This window comes from Neoarius graeffei, chromosome 4 (assembly GCF_027579695.1).
Source record: "Neoarius graeffei isolate fNeoGra1 chromosome 4, fNeoGra1.pri, whole genome shotgun sequence".
In the NCBI taxonomy this organism is placed as follows: Eukaryota; Metazoa; Chordata; class Actinopteri; order Siluriformes; family Ariidae; genus Neoarius; species Neoarius graeffei.
In genome coordinates this window covers 81742762-81759844 of record NC_083572.1, presented here as the reverse complement: position 1 = coordinate 81759844, position 17083 = coordinate 81742762, and the positions used below count along the sequence as shown (strand labels likewise).

Below are 17083 nucleotides of genomic sequence, written 5' to 3'. Positions count from 1 at the left end.
CAACAAGCCACAGCACCAAGACCAGCAACACTAACGACTCCATGTCCTCCATGTTTATTGTTTACTATTCGGGTCGTGAGACTACCGCTTAAAAGCTCACTGATGTCACTGTTTGCGCTGCGTAACGACATCACGTGACGTCCACCCACTTTCGCTAACTCCAGCCAGCACGGTTCAGCACGGTTGTAGTCGAAATGCAACTCCAACAGCCCCGCTCAGCCCGACTCAGCACGGCACGGCTCAGCCCGACTCAGCCGCGTTTGTAGTGGAAAAGCGGCATAAGAGTGATTTGGCAAACTTTAAATGTGTGGTCTGTTCTCTATGTACAGTCTCTCACTCTTTACCTGAATCTTTATATCCAGAACCGAGAGCCTTTAATGCCCTCGCCTCAGTTTATCAAGTCTTACTTCAGCTCCTTCACTGATGACATCGTTTCGCAACCACTTCAGAAGGGCGAGAAGAAAGACGAGGACAAGGATAAGGAGGGCGAGGCCACTGAGGTCACAGAGAGGTCAGAGTTCATGTATTATAGAGTAGTGGTGGTCAATTTGGTGAACAGATTTCTTTACACCTGTTTAATTCGGAGGTTTTGTCATTTTCTGAGCACTGAGATTATTATATTCAGTATATATAATTAATAATAGGGATGCACCAATCTCACGTTACCCACATTTGTTAAGATACTGGTATCAGAGCACGGCGTGTGCATTTGAAAGCTTGTCATGATCCAATCCTGACCTCTTCACAGTAGAGTTGCAATCAACTCCTTGCAGTATATTAAAATGAAGGAATACTATAGAAGTAAATAGCTTTTTTTTGATCACTTGTTCAAGTACAATACAGCGAAATACTTTGCTTTGTATATCGTAGCTTGCTAGGAAGTTAGAGTCCAGAGCACAGGGGTCCTGGATCAGACGGGGCTTAACCACAACTACATCCACAGTTTTGAAAATAAAATAAGTTATCGGAAACAGTTGTTTGTGTTGAATCAGTCTTCATAGTATAAAATGCGTGTTTGGATGAGATGGTGAAAATAGCAAATCTAAACAGATCCTGCTCCAGCATTTCAGGTTCGTATGTCCCCTGATACTGATACTTGATATCGGAGCTGTGCATCCGTAATTTAATTGAAAACCTTTCACAAGTCCTTACTGTTATGGTAATAATTAGAGAGGCAGGAATCCCATTTTTCCATTTTCAGTACACTGCCCGAGTCTTGGCTAATGTCTGATGCTGGCCCCATACTTGCATCCTCACAGTAGTCAAGATGTCTTTGTGAGCTTCTTTTGCCAAATGATCTCAAATATGTCACAGGTGTGATAGAGCTGGGGTTTAGGACAAGTTGTGTTCTAAGTTCCTGTGCAAGCATGAGGTGTATCATGTTTATCAACCCCATACACCATCGCAGGGTTCTAACTAGACCAAAATATCAGTGTAGTGGCACCAGTAATGACGGCCGGGGGTTTAGGGGCCACCATAGGCCCCCGAAAGCTCGTGGGTTGTACATGCTCGGAGATGCATTCTAGTGCACTTGCAGGCCTCCCTGAAAGCCATTCTTTTCTTTTTTTTTTTGCCAAAAGTTGGTGTGATTTTGGTTTTGATTGAAGACTTATTATAATTTTCAATGATTTTAGTGACATTTATGGAATACGAATAAAACAACCAGTTGATGTTCGCCAAGTGTCAGCTTTATTTTCAGCTTCAGCCATTCAATTACAATACATGACTATCCAGATCTAACTCAGGGACCAGCACGTATATGTATTACGTACATGCTCTTAACATGGATGGCACTTTACTGCGAACTCAGCATAAGGAAGGAGGTAAACCGGACTAGCATGATCAGTGACTATCTCCACACGGAGCCACTTGAGCAGCTGGGCGCTTACGTGGACGGGGAGTGGAGTATGTCCGAATGTAGAACATTCACATGGCAGTGCGCCGTCGCCACTGTGTGGGTGTAACGAGAAAATTAAACAAAAGACCACATTTTCAAGATTGACAAGTCTTTTTATTAGCGTAGAGGCAATTTTTACAAGCATGTCGGCAATATTGTGGGCGTAGCGTTAAGGAAACCTTGCATACCGGCCTGATGCGCTGAAAAGGCCTAGTTAGAACCCTGCATCATAGCTAAGTGGATTTTCCGCTTTGATACCAGCCAACATTTCAGACCAGTATAAGATGCAATCACCCCGAATAATACAATGTTTGTTTTTTGCAAGTGTTTCTGCAGTTGGTACTAAAATCAGTATTGAATATCTTCTGTTCATGCAGCTCAGGCTATCTGAAGGCTAAGCAGTACATGGAAGAGGAGAACTATGATAAGATCATCAGTGAGTGCACTAAGGAGATTGACTCTAAGGGCAGACACACTGCTGAAGCTCTGCTGCTAAGAGCCACGTTCTACCTGCTCATCGGCAACGCCACAGCCGCCCAGCCCGACCTGGACCAAGTCATCAACATGCAGGATGCCAATGTCAAGGTACTGCGAGCATGTGCCACTTTTGTATTCATGTGCACTATGCAGTGTTTAGACTGAAGTGTTTTCTGAAGGTGGTGGTCTGTGACCTTTTTGCAGTTGCGAGCAAATGCTCTGATAAAACGTGGCAGCATGTACATGCAGCAGCAGCAGCCCCTGCTCTCCACCCAAGATTTCAACACGGCAGCTGAAATAGATCCTCGGAATGCGGATGTCTACCACCATAGGGGACAGGTTTTATTTCTTGCATATTACACATTCTGGCATCCTTTCACTTTCTTAACTGGCTGTAGGTGGATGAGTTTTTGTTTTTTTGAGAATGTTCTTATACTTTTGCATTATAGAACTATACCATGCTTTCTTGGACTGTAACAGTGGTGTGTGTGTATATATAGATGAAAGTCTTCCGGATTTACCCGGAAATCCGGATATTTGACAAAACTCTTGAAAATCTCCGGTTTTCCAAATGGAGAAATTAATTTTTCGGATTTTTCGCATTCCTAGACGCAGCGTAATACTTTGCATCGTCCTTGCCTGGGTGCAGTCCTTAAATAGCCCAAACGTAGTTCATTGGTTAAAGACAGGTGTTCTTTGTTAATGGCGTGCGTCCCGAAGCTCGTTAGGCGCGCGCGCCCAAGGCACGCAGGACTGACACCGTTCTGCGTAATCGCAACACAATCGCACTAGAAAGCATGTTCAAGCTGCCAGTGTAGCTGCAGTCTTTTCAGTTGCGAATTACGAGTATTTCCTCTTGTGTTAATAATTCGCCATGTCAAAACAAGCAAAACTTTCCTCCTTTCGACGTGAAGGGAGGTAAGCAATTTATTTTTTTTATATATATATATATATATATATATATATATATATATATATATATATATATATATAAAATAATTTTTTTTCCATCAAAGTTGCATTTTGTGGCTTCGAAGCTAAGTTTTAGTGCCGTTTCGAGAACACAACATCAAGAAAACGTGGAGGAAACAGCAATAATGGAAGAGCCGGTTTCTAATGGCCCTTTTCCACTACCCTTTTTCAGCTCACTTCAGCCCGACACGCCTCGCGTTTCGACTACCTCAGAGCAGCACGACTCCGCTCGCTTCAGCCCTACTGAGCACCCAAAACTCGCACGGTTTTGCAGTGAGGCTGAAGCGAGCCAAACCGAGCTGAGTGGGGCTAGGGGCGTGAGCAGACACTCCCCTGTGCACTGATTGGTGAGGAGGAGTGTCCTCACATGCCCACACACGCCCCGCGAGCACGCTGGGATCTGTAAACACCGCAAACCCGGAAGAAGAAGAATTACGAATTATGAGAATTTCTGAAGCCTTATGCGCCTCGCCTCATCTATACGCTCTTGCCAGTATCTGTTGGCGGTGACAACAAGCCACAGCACCAAGACCAGCAACACTAACGACTCCATGTCCTCTATGTTTATTATTTACTATCCGGGTCGTGAGACTACCGCTTAAAAGGTCACTGATGTCACTGTTTGCGCCGCCTAACGACATCACGTGACGTCCACCCACTTTCGCTAACTCCGCCCAATGTGTCCACCCACTTCCAGCCAGCACGGTTCAGCGCAGTTGTAGTCGAAATGCAACTCCAACAGCCCCACTCAGCTCGACTCAGCCCAACTCCGCACGGCACGGCTCAGCCCAACTCAGCCGCGTTTGTAGTGGAAAAGCGGCATAAGCTACCTAAAACTAGCAATGGTAATTTATTTTTTGTTACATAATGTACTCAGGCTGCTAGTCAGTGTGTGACACACACCCTGAAAAATCCTAGCTACGCCCCTGATTTACATGAGAAATGTGGTATTCATTGGTGTGTTTAAATTTACAGACAATACGAACTAATGTCAACAATTGGCTTCAACTCGCATAAATGTGAATTGGAAATGTTTAGTTCACTTTAGCTTCTGCAAACGCACAACTCTACTAAAAGATTGATAAACGAGGCTCAATGTCCCCAACATTGAAACCTGAAAGCTTTAGAAGCTCTAACAGACCTTTACTTTTTAACAGGACTGTTTTGGGATTTTGCTGAGTTTACCTTCAACTGTCTTTTTTTTTTTTTCCAAAGTAATGAACTGTGTAGCAGGAAAATCACCGCATTTTCTAAACGCACTCCTGAAAATTCCTCATTAACTAGGGGAATTAAATTTGGTATTTTTGACATGTTAATCATTAATGTCCATGAAAGAAAAAGGCTTAAAAGTTATAACTTGTTTTAGTGAAAAATAAGTACTAGAATGCAGGGTTTTGCGTGTTGTTATTAAAATGTTTTCAGGGGACTCCCCCCCCCCCCCCCCCCCCAATCTTAGTTTGACTTTCAAAAGTTCAGGATTTTTTTTTCTTTGCTCCACTTTCATGTCTAGGTATGGCTTGTCCCTGTTTTTTACAATTTTTAATTATTTATTTCAAGGTTTCCTTGGTTAATTTCACACGTCGTTCATTCTGACAGGAGTTAGCAAGAGTCTGGCTTGCACACGTTCATTCATTCTGAATAAAGCTTATTATTAAATAAGTCCAGTTATATTTCAGAATAAAAATAGAAATCTGCCTCTCCTGACTTGTCTAAACTGTGACCTAGTTATCAATGCGCCCACAGTTTGATTGGAACGATGTTTATCTCTCCTGTCATCTCTCAGCTGAAGATCCTGCTGGACCAGGTTGAGGAGGCAGTGGCAGATTTTGATGAGTGCATTCTGCTCAGGCCCGACTCTGCACTGGCACAGGCGCAGAAGTGCTTTGCTCTGGTGAGTAGCTGCAGGGGGCGCTCATGAGCAGGCAAATCTTTGACCGTTGACTGATAAAACTGTCTGCTCAGAGAGCGTGCCCTCAGAATCCGTTAAATCAAAGCTTGGAATTATCAGGTGCTATGGGACTAATTTTTGTTAAAAGATGGTTTTGTGTTTATAAATGTTAATTATGTCACCTAATGTATGCAGGATGTTAGCAGCAGATATGGCTTGGGATCAAAATCATATTGTGCACTGCTGTTTTAGGCAAAAATGAATGGTTGCGTTCATGACCAGTGCCATGTTTTGTGTATTTGATAGCTATCATGTATGATAAAGTTACAAACATGCAAGGAGTGGCATCAGAGGTACCGTTGTACAGTGGTGCTTGAAAGTTTGTGAACCCTTTAGAATTTGTTTCTGCATAAATATAACCTAAAACATCATCAGATTTTCACACAAGTCCTAAAAGTAGATAAAGAGAACCCAGTTAAACAAATGAGACAAAAATATTATACTTGGTCATTAATTTATTGAAGAAAATGATCCAATATTGCATATCTGTGAGTGGCAAAAGTATGTGAACCTTTGCTTTCAGTATCTGGTGTGACCCCCTTGTGCAGCAATAACTGCAAATAAATGTTTCTGGTAACTGTTGATCAGTCCTGCACACCGGCTTGGAGGAATTTTAGCCCATTCCTCCATACAGAACAGCTTCAACTCTGGGATGTTGATGGGTTTCCTCACATGAACTGCTCGCTTCAGGTCCTTCCACAACATTTCGATTGGATTAAGGTCAGGACTTTGACTTGGCCATTCCAAAACATTAACTTTATTCTTCTTTAACCATTCTTTGGTCGAAAGACTTGTGTGCTTAGGGTCGTTGTCTTGCTGCATGACCCACCTTCTCTTGAGATTCAGTTCATGGACAGATGTCCTGCCATTTTCCTTTAGAATTCGCTGGTATAATTCAGAATTCATTGTTCCATCAATGATGGCAAGCCGTCCTGGCCCAGATGCAGCAAAACAGGCCCAAACCATGATACTACCAGCACCGTGTTTCACAGATGGGATGAGGTTCTTATTCTGGAATGCAGTGTTTTCCTTTCTCCAAACATAATGCATTTCATTTAAAGCAAAAAGTTCTATTTTGGTCTCGTCCGTCCACAAAACATTTTTCCAATAGCCTTCTGGCTTGTCCACATGATCTTTAGCAAACTGCAGATGAGCAGCAATGTTCTTTTTGGAGAGCAGTGGCTTTCTCCTTGCAACCCTGCCAATGTGGATTAATGGAGTCTGAACTCTTTAGAGATGGTTTTGTAACCTTTTCCAGCCTGATGAGCATCAGCAACGCTTTTTCTGAGGTCCTCAGAAATCTCCTTTGTTCGTGCCATGATACACTTCCACAAACGTGTTGTGAAGATCAGACTTTGATAGATTCCTGTTCTTTAAATAAAACAGGGCGCCCACTCACACCTGATTCTCATCCCATTGATTGAAAACACCTGACTCTAATTTCACCTTCAAATTAACTGCTAATCCTAGAGGTTCACATACTTTTGCCACTCACAGATATGTAATATTGGATCATTTTCCTCGATAAATAAATGACCAAGTATAATATTTTTGTCTCATTTGTTTAACTGGGTTCTCTTTATCTACTTTTAGGACTTGTGTGAAAATCTAAGGTCATATTTTAGGTCATATTTATGCAGAAATGTAGAAAATTCTAAAGGGGTCACAAACTTTCAAGCACCACTGTAGCATGTGTACAACAGTAACGGGTTATAGCACTGCATGAAAAAATGTTGATGGCTGAAATGTTGATTTTGGGGAGAACCACTCGAGTAAGGAACTTGATCGGTACAAAAAATGAATTGGTAGATGATAATATGGACAAATGAATTATAAATTAATGCATATAAATTATAAATGCATAATTTTAATTAGTGTTTTGAAAATGTCAACAGCAAGGTAACAGTCAGTTTATACCAACTGTGACGCTTGAGTCACCCTGCTTAAAATGTAGTGAGAGGGAGAGATTTTTTTTAATTATTATAACTTTCTTACGATTTGAATACTAATCATTGTTTTGGGTAATTTTTCATCATTTTTTAATACATGTAAGCACTAATCTACATATGCTTTTTATTAATTTATTGGCTCATATTTTTATTGTTGGAGCAGTGAGACTGAAATTCTATTTTTTATTATTATGTAAAAGTCATCAGATATAGGAATTATGAAATGCTGGTGTATTGGCTCAGATATTAGAGGGTGGGGTTTAGTTTTTATTTTTATTTATTTATTTATTTATTTATTTATTTATTGGATTGTTGGTTCAGTTTCCTTCCAAGTTTAAAGTGATCTCTTCTATATCCATGCTTTAGTATAGACAGGCGTATACTGGAAACAGCCCGTCTCAAGTGCAGACGGCCATGGATGGCTTCGAGGACGTCATCAGAAGGTTTCCAAAGTGTGCAGAAGGCTATGCCCTTTATGCACAGGTATGGACTTGACTGTTCTATACAGACCCTCCAGGATTTCGCGATGTTGCGATTTGCAACTTCAACGCAAATTCAACCAATCCCCGCAAATTCAGGGCGGTGTTGCAATTATATCCAATCACCACAACTTTCCCGCAAATTTGACCAATCATTGGCGTCGTCTTGAGGTGACGTTAACAAACTACCTTCCGCCTTACTTCTGTGTATATGTTCAAGAGAAGCAGCATTTGCGAGTCAGTGTTTATATAGGGTTAAATTCTGTTACTGAAAGTGTGTTATGTTTACAGTGAAGGACTGTGTGCACTTTATTTTTTTTTTTTACTTAATACAAGAAATTAATGGATGCCAACATTTTTGCCAAAATAGTATTTTATTTTCCATTGTTTAGGCAGCTTCAGCATCATACTGTGAGATTCTGTTCAAATTATTTTTTTTTCTTCTATGAAGCCTGAGCCATTTATTTTATTAGTTTATAATTGTTTAATTTAGTCTTCAGGAGAGACTGCCTGCACACAGTAAGGTGTGTGGTTTTTTGTTTTTCTTACATGAAAGCTGAGGCATTTATATTATATTTTAAGGTAACTTCATGTTGTGCTGTGAGGTTCTCTGCACTTTAACTTTTGAACCAACAGGTGCATTTGGATAAGTAAAGCCTACTTTTCTGCATTTTTGTAGTCCTGGTAATCTTTTATATTGGTAAAGTTGTTTATAGGACCATTTCTCAGTGTCTTTGTTTTTTTTAATCAATAGTTTTTCAGTAATAACTTTAATATTTAACATATCACTCAATTTTAATCACAAAAAGAGAAAATCGCAACAATTTCTCACAACTTTCACTTCCTCCCGCAATGTAATCGCAACAAAAACCTAAAAAACACCGCAACTTTCATCGCAATTTTTTGGAAAAACCCCTGCAACATCAGACATTTTAGCCCACAACAATCACAAAAAAGGCCCGCGGAATCCTGGGGGGACTGTCCATACAGCACTGTACTGCACTAACAAATCAGTGTACTTTTTATTTATTTTTTAATTATTATATTTCCTTTCTCTCTGTCACGGTAGGCACTGACTGACCAGCAGCAGTTCGGGAAGGCAGATGAGATGTATGACAAATGTATTGAACTGGAGCCTGATAACGCCACGACTTATGTCCATAAAGGGTTAGTGTTCAGACACATGGCTTAATTGCTGCTTGCCTGGTTCATGCAGGAGCATTTGATTCATTTAGATTTTAAAGGAATCATCCAGTGTTTTTCAACCTAATCCTTCACTTTAAACTAAACTTTAACGATAATTATTGTTGGTTATTAAGAAAATTAAGAGTGGCGAAAAATGCCGGCGAGTGGCCTTGTGGTTAGTGTGTCCGCCTCTCGATCGGGAGATCGTGATTTCTACTCGCGGTCTGGTCATACCAAAGACCATCATAAAAATGGTGCCTACTGCCATCTGGCAAGGCACGCTGCAATTGCGGCATTTCACCTGACGTCACAGGGTCATGTGACGCCCCGGTGTCCGCCATTTTGAACGTCAAGCTAGCTAATGTCAACAACAGTAGCTGGTATGTTACTGTAGCAATGTTTACGTTCAGTCATTTGGATGACTGTTAAAACCTTTCAGTCTCAAGTTTTTCCTTTACTGTATTTACTAGTTTACTGAGCTAGCCCACCGGCAGGCTAGCACGCGCTAGCTCAGTAAACTAGTAAATCCAGTAAAGGAAAAACTTGAGACTGAAAGGTTTTAACAGTCATCCAAATGACTGAACGTAAACATTGCTACAGTAACATACCAGCTATGATGATGTTGACATTAGCTAGTGCTAACAGCTAGTTGCTAATACACTGCTACAACTACACCGACCCTAATAATACAGTTCTTGGTCATTGCCTGGTAACAGCAAATTTATAACGGGCCATGTCTCAACAGACTAAGAAGTTATTTCAATGACATTTAATAACATTTTGTTTATCCTGAGGACCGAAAGTAAATGAAAATGTGAACAAACCTTAGCTGTAATCAGATGGCGACCACCGGCTCCAGGGACGACCCGCTGATGTAGGCATGTTACCCAGCCTGACACAAAATATTTGTAGGTATCCAAACTCTTATACGCTTTCAGATCAATACCTGTGTATGGCGATGGGTTTTTAACGACATAGGTATACAGATCATGTGGGCCGAAGTCAGGTAAAGACGAGGGCTTCGTGTACTTCCGTACGTCAGTGAACAATCCTGGTGGAAGCAGGTAAACGTCGTTCTCTAAGCCTGCTAACCTCAATTTTTGCAAATACCTCTCCCTCTGCTCGCCCTGTAAATGCCCTACGTCGCTGGATAGTGAAGGTGTTCTCTGCATCTCGCTCCTTTTTCTTTTATGTTTTTTGTTTGTCGCCTTCCTCGCATTCAAACTGATTCGAGCCGTGCCGTCCAAAATGGCAGCATCACATGACTTGGTCACGTGGGTGAAATACCTCAATACAGATGCGAGTAGGGAGTCAAACTCTTGGAGTTACCAGAGGACTAGCCCCCCCACTGTGACCCTAGCTATGTAATACAACCCCTGGCAAAAAATATGGACTCACTACTCTTGGAGGATGTTCATTCAGCTGTTTCACTTTGTAGCAAAAAAAACAAATCACAGACATGACACAAAATTGTTTTATTTAACAGCTGAACATTCTGGCTTTGTAAAATATATACCTCAAAAAATTATATGAAATAATTGTAATTAATGGCATATTTTTTTAAAGATCAAGTAGAAGAAAAAATTATGGAATCACTCAATGATGAGGAAAAAATTATGGAATCACTCAATGATGGGGAAAAAATTATGGAATCAAGCTATAACTTGCATTTCTAAAACAAATATCCGCCCAAGCCTAAATGTGTAAATTAGTCTGCAGTTAAGAGACTGCTTGTAGACCTGAATGAGCTGTTGCACCTGGCTGATTGACAGAAAACATGGCCCCAACAAGAGAGCTGTCAGTTGAAACAATGGAAAGGATTATAAAACTCCTTAAAGAAGGTAATTCAACACGGAGTGTGGTAAAAGATGTTGGTTGTGTTCCAGTCAGCTGTGTCTAAAATTTGGAGCAAGTACAAACAAAATGGGAAGGTTGTAAAAGGGAAATGTACAGGTAGATCAAAGCGTCAGGACAGGAAACTCAAAGCAAGATGCCTTGAAAATAGACAATGCACAAGAAAAGAAATGAAAAACAAACGGGCAGAAACAGAAGTCAATGTTTGTGACCAAAATGTAAGAAATTGGCGGAAGGAAATGGGATTTACATGGTTAACGTTTGGCTTTTCTCTATCATTAACACCTAAACAGAAGAAAACAAGGTTACAGAGGGGTTAAAGAGAAGGAGTCGTGGACTGTGGGTGATTGGATGAAAGTTATATTCAGCGATGAATCATGAATCTGCATTGGCCAAGGAAATGATGCTGGAACTTTTGTTTGGTGCTATTCCAATGAAACATATAAAGATGACTGCCTGAAGAGAACAAGCAAATTTCCACAGTCATTGATTATATGGGGTTGGATGTCAGGTAAAGGACCTGGGCAGATGGCAGTCATTACCTCTACAGTAAATACACAGGTGTACATTGAAATTTTGGACACTTTTCTCATTCCATCATTCAAAAGTACTTTTGGTGGTGGTGAAGTCATTTTTCAGGATGATAATGCATCTTGCTACAGAGCAAAGAGCATTAAAACTTTTTTCTTCAGGAAAGGCAGAGCAACTCGATGGCATGGCCAGCAAACAGTCTGGATCTCAATCCAATTGAAAATGTATGGTGGAAATTGGGGGGAGTCCATGACAAGGCTCCATCCTGCAAAGCTGATCTGTCAACTGCTATACGAGAAAGTTGGAACCTGACTGATAAAGAATATTGTTTTTCATTAGTGAAGTACACGCCTCAAAGAATTCAAGCTGTCATAAAAGCCAGAGGAGGTGCAGCAAAGTACTAATTCTCATCTCATTATCTGTAGCCGCTTTATCCTGTTCTACAGGGTTGCAGGCAAGCTGGAGCCTATCCCAGCTGACTACGGGCGAAAGGCGGGGTACACCCTGGACAAGTCGCCAGGTCATCACAGGGCCGACACATAGACACAGACAACCATTCACACTCACATTCACACCTACGGTCAATTTAGAGTCACCAGTTAACCTAACCTGCATGTCTTTGGACTGTGGGGGAAACCGGAGCACCCGGAGGAAACCCACGCGGACACGGGGAGAACATGCAAACTCCGCACAGAAAGGCCCTCGCCGGCCACGGGGCTCGAACCCAGGACCTTCTTGCTGTGAGGCGACAGCGCGAACCACTACACCACCGTGCCGCCCCAAAGTACTAATTTTTTTTTTTTTTATGATTCCATAATTTTTTCCTCATCATTGAGTGATTCCATAATTTTTTCTTCTACTTGATCTTGAAAAAAATGTGCCATTAATTACAAAAAATTAATTTAATTTTTTGAGGTATATTTTACAAAGCCAGAATGTTCAGCTGTTAAATTAAATAATTCTGTGTCATCTTTTTTTTTTTTTTTGTGCTACAAAGTAAAACAGCTGAATTAACATCCTCCAGGAGTAGTGACCCCATATTTTTTGCCAGGGGTTGTATATGCGAGAGGCCCGAGAGCTACGAAACGGAGATCAGCGCTACCAAACGCACCATGAATGGTGCAGGAAGGACTTTGACTTTTTATGAAGAAAATGAAACATTTTAATTTAACAAAAGGAATATTTAAGTTGATGTAAATCGGAAAATACATCATCTGTTTTTTTTGTAATAACATTTTCAACATTTTATAGCTTGTAAAAAAAAAAAATATTGTGGGAAAATTTGAATCATGAATCCAATATTGTAATTCAAGTCCAATTGTGAATTGGGTGAATTGTTATATGCCTAATTATACGACAGTTAAATGAACCTGCACCTGACCAGCTTGTTGTAATGGTCATTTTCCATATTGCATTAAAACACACAGGATTTCGGGAGCGAACTGTCCAGTAGTTTCCTTTGGAAAATACTGTTTCGGTGAAGTTCATCACTTCACGCCGTCCTCTTTACCACAGGATTTTTGCCTGTCTATACGGGGGGGGGGATGGGAGGCTGGAGGAAATTTTAATTTTTAAAGTATACAGTACAGGCGGTTACTGAATCTTATCTGCAAACATTTAAAGTCTGCTATTATATAACCCAAATTCAGAACTACAGCAGTTACAGTGAGGGTATGATGATGAAACAGACATAAGACGATGTCTGTTATATAGTGTTTTTTTTTTTTTTCTCTAAATTTTACAAAAACAGGAAATGCTGTATACAGTATAAAGATGTTCAAGTTGCATATGGTTTCTCCAAGGTTGTGTGGTGTCCATGCATGATCAGGAAGGAAATGTGGCACTCATCTGTCTACATGTCTGTTTCTATAAAGGGGAAAAAGTAGCTTCATGTTTGAGCGACTGAATTATACAGTTTTGAAGTTTCATATCCAAATGCCTTTGACTGAATAATTGACATTTAGACTTGAGTTTTGAGTCAGCAGAGTTTCTGTTCTTGGTAAAAGGAAACCTCTATTCTTGTGGTAATCATGGGTGTGCTACAGGTATGATGGATTGAGATGGGGTTAAAATAATATTGGGGTTATTCTTTTCAGACAGCATTGAAAGCTGTGTGTCTGTGTGTGTTATCAGGTTGCTGCAGCTACAGTGGAAGCAAGATCTAGACATGGGCTTGGATCTGATTAGCAAAGCCATTGAGATTGACAACAAATGTGACTTTGCCTATGAAACAATGGGAACCATTGAAGTCCAGAGGTCTGCCTTTAAATATCTAAAATATTGCAGCACCTTTTTTATTTAGCTAAACTTTTAGCCATGTTCTGTCCGAGAGTAAATCTCACGTTTGCATATTTATCTTGTTGCCAAGAGCTTGTAATATCATATTGCCATGTTCATAAAAAAAAATACATATTTAGACATAAGCCGTGGAATATACTAAAACTAGCATTGTTTGTTCACAGAGGCAACCTAGACAAGGCCATTGAAATGTTCAACAAGGCCATTAATCTCGCCAAGTCTGAGATGGAGATGGCCCATTTGTACTCACTCTGTGACGCTGCCTACGCACAGACCGAGGTGGCCAGGAAGTACGGGCTCAAGCCTCCAACATTGTAACCCTCCACCACAAATCCCATGTCTACTGCTGAGCCTGAGTACACATCTCGTATCCACAAACATTTGAGTTATTTCATTTTTGTCTAAGGTGTTAATCCATTATCACAAGAGAGAAGGACAGAGTCTGCTCCGGAGCCATGCGGTTACGTTTACCCCATTGTGATCAGGGTGATAGAAAGGTGAGGGAATCCAAATGAGGAGCGAGCTGAAGGAGAAAAAGAGACTGGGAGAAAGGGAAATCAGTTCTCAGCTGCTTGGCGATTGTGATGAAAATTAACACTACCATTCATAACTCGTGCACACAACACTGCACTTGGCGTTACTCATGCGCCATTTTGAAATCCCTACATAATTTGAAGAATTGTAATATCAAGCTATGTTGAAAATAATGTTGGTAATTTCAAAAAATTCCCCTAAAAGGCTTAATGCTTAATTATTTTTTTTATTTTTTTTTTTAATTGAATCACGGTCATATTCTCCATGGATGTGTGTACACTGTTAAAAATTACACTTTTTGCTTCTTGGTGGGATTTAAACAGTTCCAAATGTTCTTTGCAGTTTGGCCATTATTGCATTATAGGAATCAATATACATCATTCGTTTTATGGGAAATGCAGGATGCAGTATTTCAGTTAAGTTGTCTCAGCCATGTAACAAGTCTGTCACTTAGTGTGTGACTACTGTTGTTATTATTGACCCATTGCGTTTGCTATCACGGAGAAGAATTTGGGCCATACAGTAGTTTCCTCCCCCCATATACATCCTGATAGATTTTTTTTTTTTTTTTTAAGGTAGGGGATTGACATTTTTTCTTTTTATAATCTGTACAGCATGAGTGTAATTTCTCTATAAATAAATATTAAGAAGGCTCTCTTGCAGTAATAATGCCGTCCAGTTAGTCAGTTTATTGAAATGTCACAAAAGATCAGCTTGTTTCAGATGTGATGGATGTTGTTTGTCAGAAGGAAGTAAAAAAAAAAAAAAAACCCTGCTATGTTTCCATATAGACCAGTACACAAATTTGAAGAGTCTCATGTAACCTGTGCACTAAAATATTGACTTAAAAAATTTGTCAGTTTATTGAAATGTAACGGTGTTTAAAAAAAAATGTACATTCCCCAACTTTGCAACAGTTCATCCAGTTTATTTTTAATGCAAAATAAATTCTTGCCCTCTGGTCAACTGGAATTTTTTTTCCCCTCTGTGAGCAGCAAATGATCAGTGTCTGGTGACTTCTGTGTTGATTTCTTTGTGAAAATCCACTTCGATATGCAAATTCCTGAACTCTACAACCTTCCCCAGACTGGACGAGAAATGATGTCCTGAAATTTCATGTAGCAGCATCTGAAGGGCTTTCACAGATTTCCTTATATAATTTGCATTTGGGGCGGCACGGTGGTGTAGTGGTTAGCGCTGTCGCCTCACAGCAAGAAGGTCCGGGTTCGAGCCCCGGGGCCGGCGAGGGCCTTTCTGTGCGGAGTTTGCATGTTCTCCCCGTGTCCGCTTGGGTTTCCTCCGGGTGCTCCGTTTTCCCCCACAGTCCAAAGACATGCAGGTTAGGTTAACTGGTGACTCTAAATTGACCGTAGGTGTGAGTGTGAGTGTGAATGGTTTCCTGTGTTTGTGTCAGCCCTGTGATGACCTGGCGACTTGTCCAGGGTGTACCCCGCCTTTCGCCCGTAGTCAGCTGGGATAGGCTCCAGCTTGCCTGCGACCCTGTAGAACAGGATAAAGCGGCTACAGATAATGAGATGCGAATTTGCATTTGAGATCCATACATATTGCTTGATATTTGATCACCACCTTAGTGTATTTTACAGTGTGGAGGGAAAAAAAAAAAAGATACAAGCAATTACACTACTAGTTTTATTTTCTAAAATTGTTTACCTTTTAAAAAAAACAACAACTCTTGGTCTGCAGTCATTACTGATGATATATTTGATTGATTAGTGGTTAAATACCAGGGGCTTGATATTCTATGTTAAAATGTTCCTGAAGTCTGAGAGAGAGAGAGGGAGGGTGGGCGGAGTCAAAATACTATATGGTGGTAGCTAAACTTCTTTGCTTTGAATGATATAATTTGGGGAATACATGATAATGTTCATAACTGCATATTTGCATTCAAAAGAGGGACCGTGAAATATCTCTGCATGTAGGTCTTCACTGCTTTGCCTGTGTTGAGTTTGCTTACTCTGTGATTAAGCCTAGCTGAACAGTAACATTAAACTGCCATAAAAGTTGAAGGGGGGGGGGGATCATTCCAAACTGCCGCATGTTTTCAGATCATCTGAGTGACTCCTGTTTTAACTATAACCATTAAGGTGCTGTTCCCAACATGCGAAACCCTGAATTAATAAAAATCATTGTCCACAAGCCGGACTCCTCAACATGAAATTTATCGGTTGGAAACCGATGTTAAAAGAATTGGTAATCTTGATGATGTGTGTAATCTTAATGTAACACAAACAATAAAGAAATGTTGAAATTGTGGATGTGTTGCTAATGCAAGATGTTGATACAGTATAATTTAGATGGGAGTATCATTATTTGTTTTTTAAACATCATTAAACTTTGCGCTGTTACCTGATTTGCATTTTTTGCATACACTGTCCACATGTGTTTCCTCAGGGTTCTCTGGTTTCTTCCCATTTTCCAAAAACACACCAGTCGGAGAACATAACGTTGTGTTGAATTGCCCCTACGATTGAACTGGTGTGTGAATGGTTCCCTGCGATGGATTGACTCCCAGCTAGCGTGGATGCCCTAGAGATTGTACAACGGGTTTCCATAGAAACAGGACATTTTAGACAAATATCCTTCATCAGCTCCACAAGCCTATGGTCTCACATCTTTAAACTTTGTGTGCACATTTGATGAAGAAGAAGGCTTTATCACATGCACACTCAAATTCCTCTACATTTAACCCATCTGAAGCAGTGAACACATGCATGTACGCATGCTACAGCGCTCAGGGAGTTGGGTGCCTTGCTCAGCCATGATACAGAGGGAGAAGAAAGTGCTTTTCATTCACTCAATTCCTCTCACATTTTTCCTGGCGGTCCTGGGAATCGAACCAGTGATCCTTTAGGCCCAAGGTTGCCCCCATGGAAGAGGACTTCCAAGATATACTGTTTCTCTAGAAACAGTGTCTTATTTTGCTTAACCTTTATCACAT

At 40.5% G+C, this 17083-nt stretch overlaps 1 protein-coding gene across 1 annotated transcript in view; it reads left to right on the top strand.

Annotated features, from left to right (window-relative positions):
• Positions 1 to 16490, top strand: part of tomm70a (translocase of outer mitochondrial membrane 70 homolog A (S. cerevisiae)) — a 46526-nt gene extending 30036 nt beyond the window's left edge. Inside the window, exons 5-12 of the mRNA XM_060919825.1 lie at positions 363 to 511; positions 2275 to 2482; positions 2579 to 2713; positions 5130 to 5237; positions 7610 to 7726; positions 8792 to 8889; positions 13426 to 13548; positions 13755 to 16490. Coding sequence (XP_060775808.1) covers positions 363 to 511; positions 2275 to 2482; positions 2579 to 2713; positions 5130 to 5237; positions 7610 to 7726; positions 8792 to 8889; positions 13426 to 13548; positions 13755 to 13908 — 1092 coding nt within the window. The 3' untranslated portion in view covers positions 13909 to 16490. The remainder of the gene's footprint in view (positions 1 to 362; positions 512 to 2274; positions 2483 to 2578; positions 2714 to 5129; positions 5238 to 7609; positions 7727 to 8791; positions 8890 to 13425; positions 13549 to 13754) is intronic.
• The last annotated feature ends 593 nt before the right edge of the window (positions 16491 to 17083 follow it).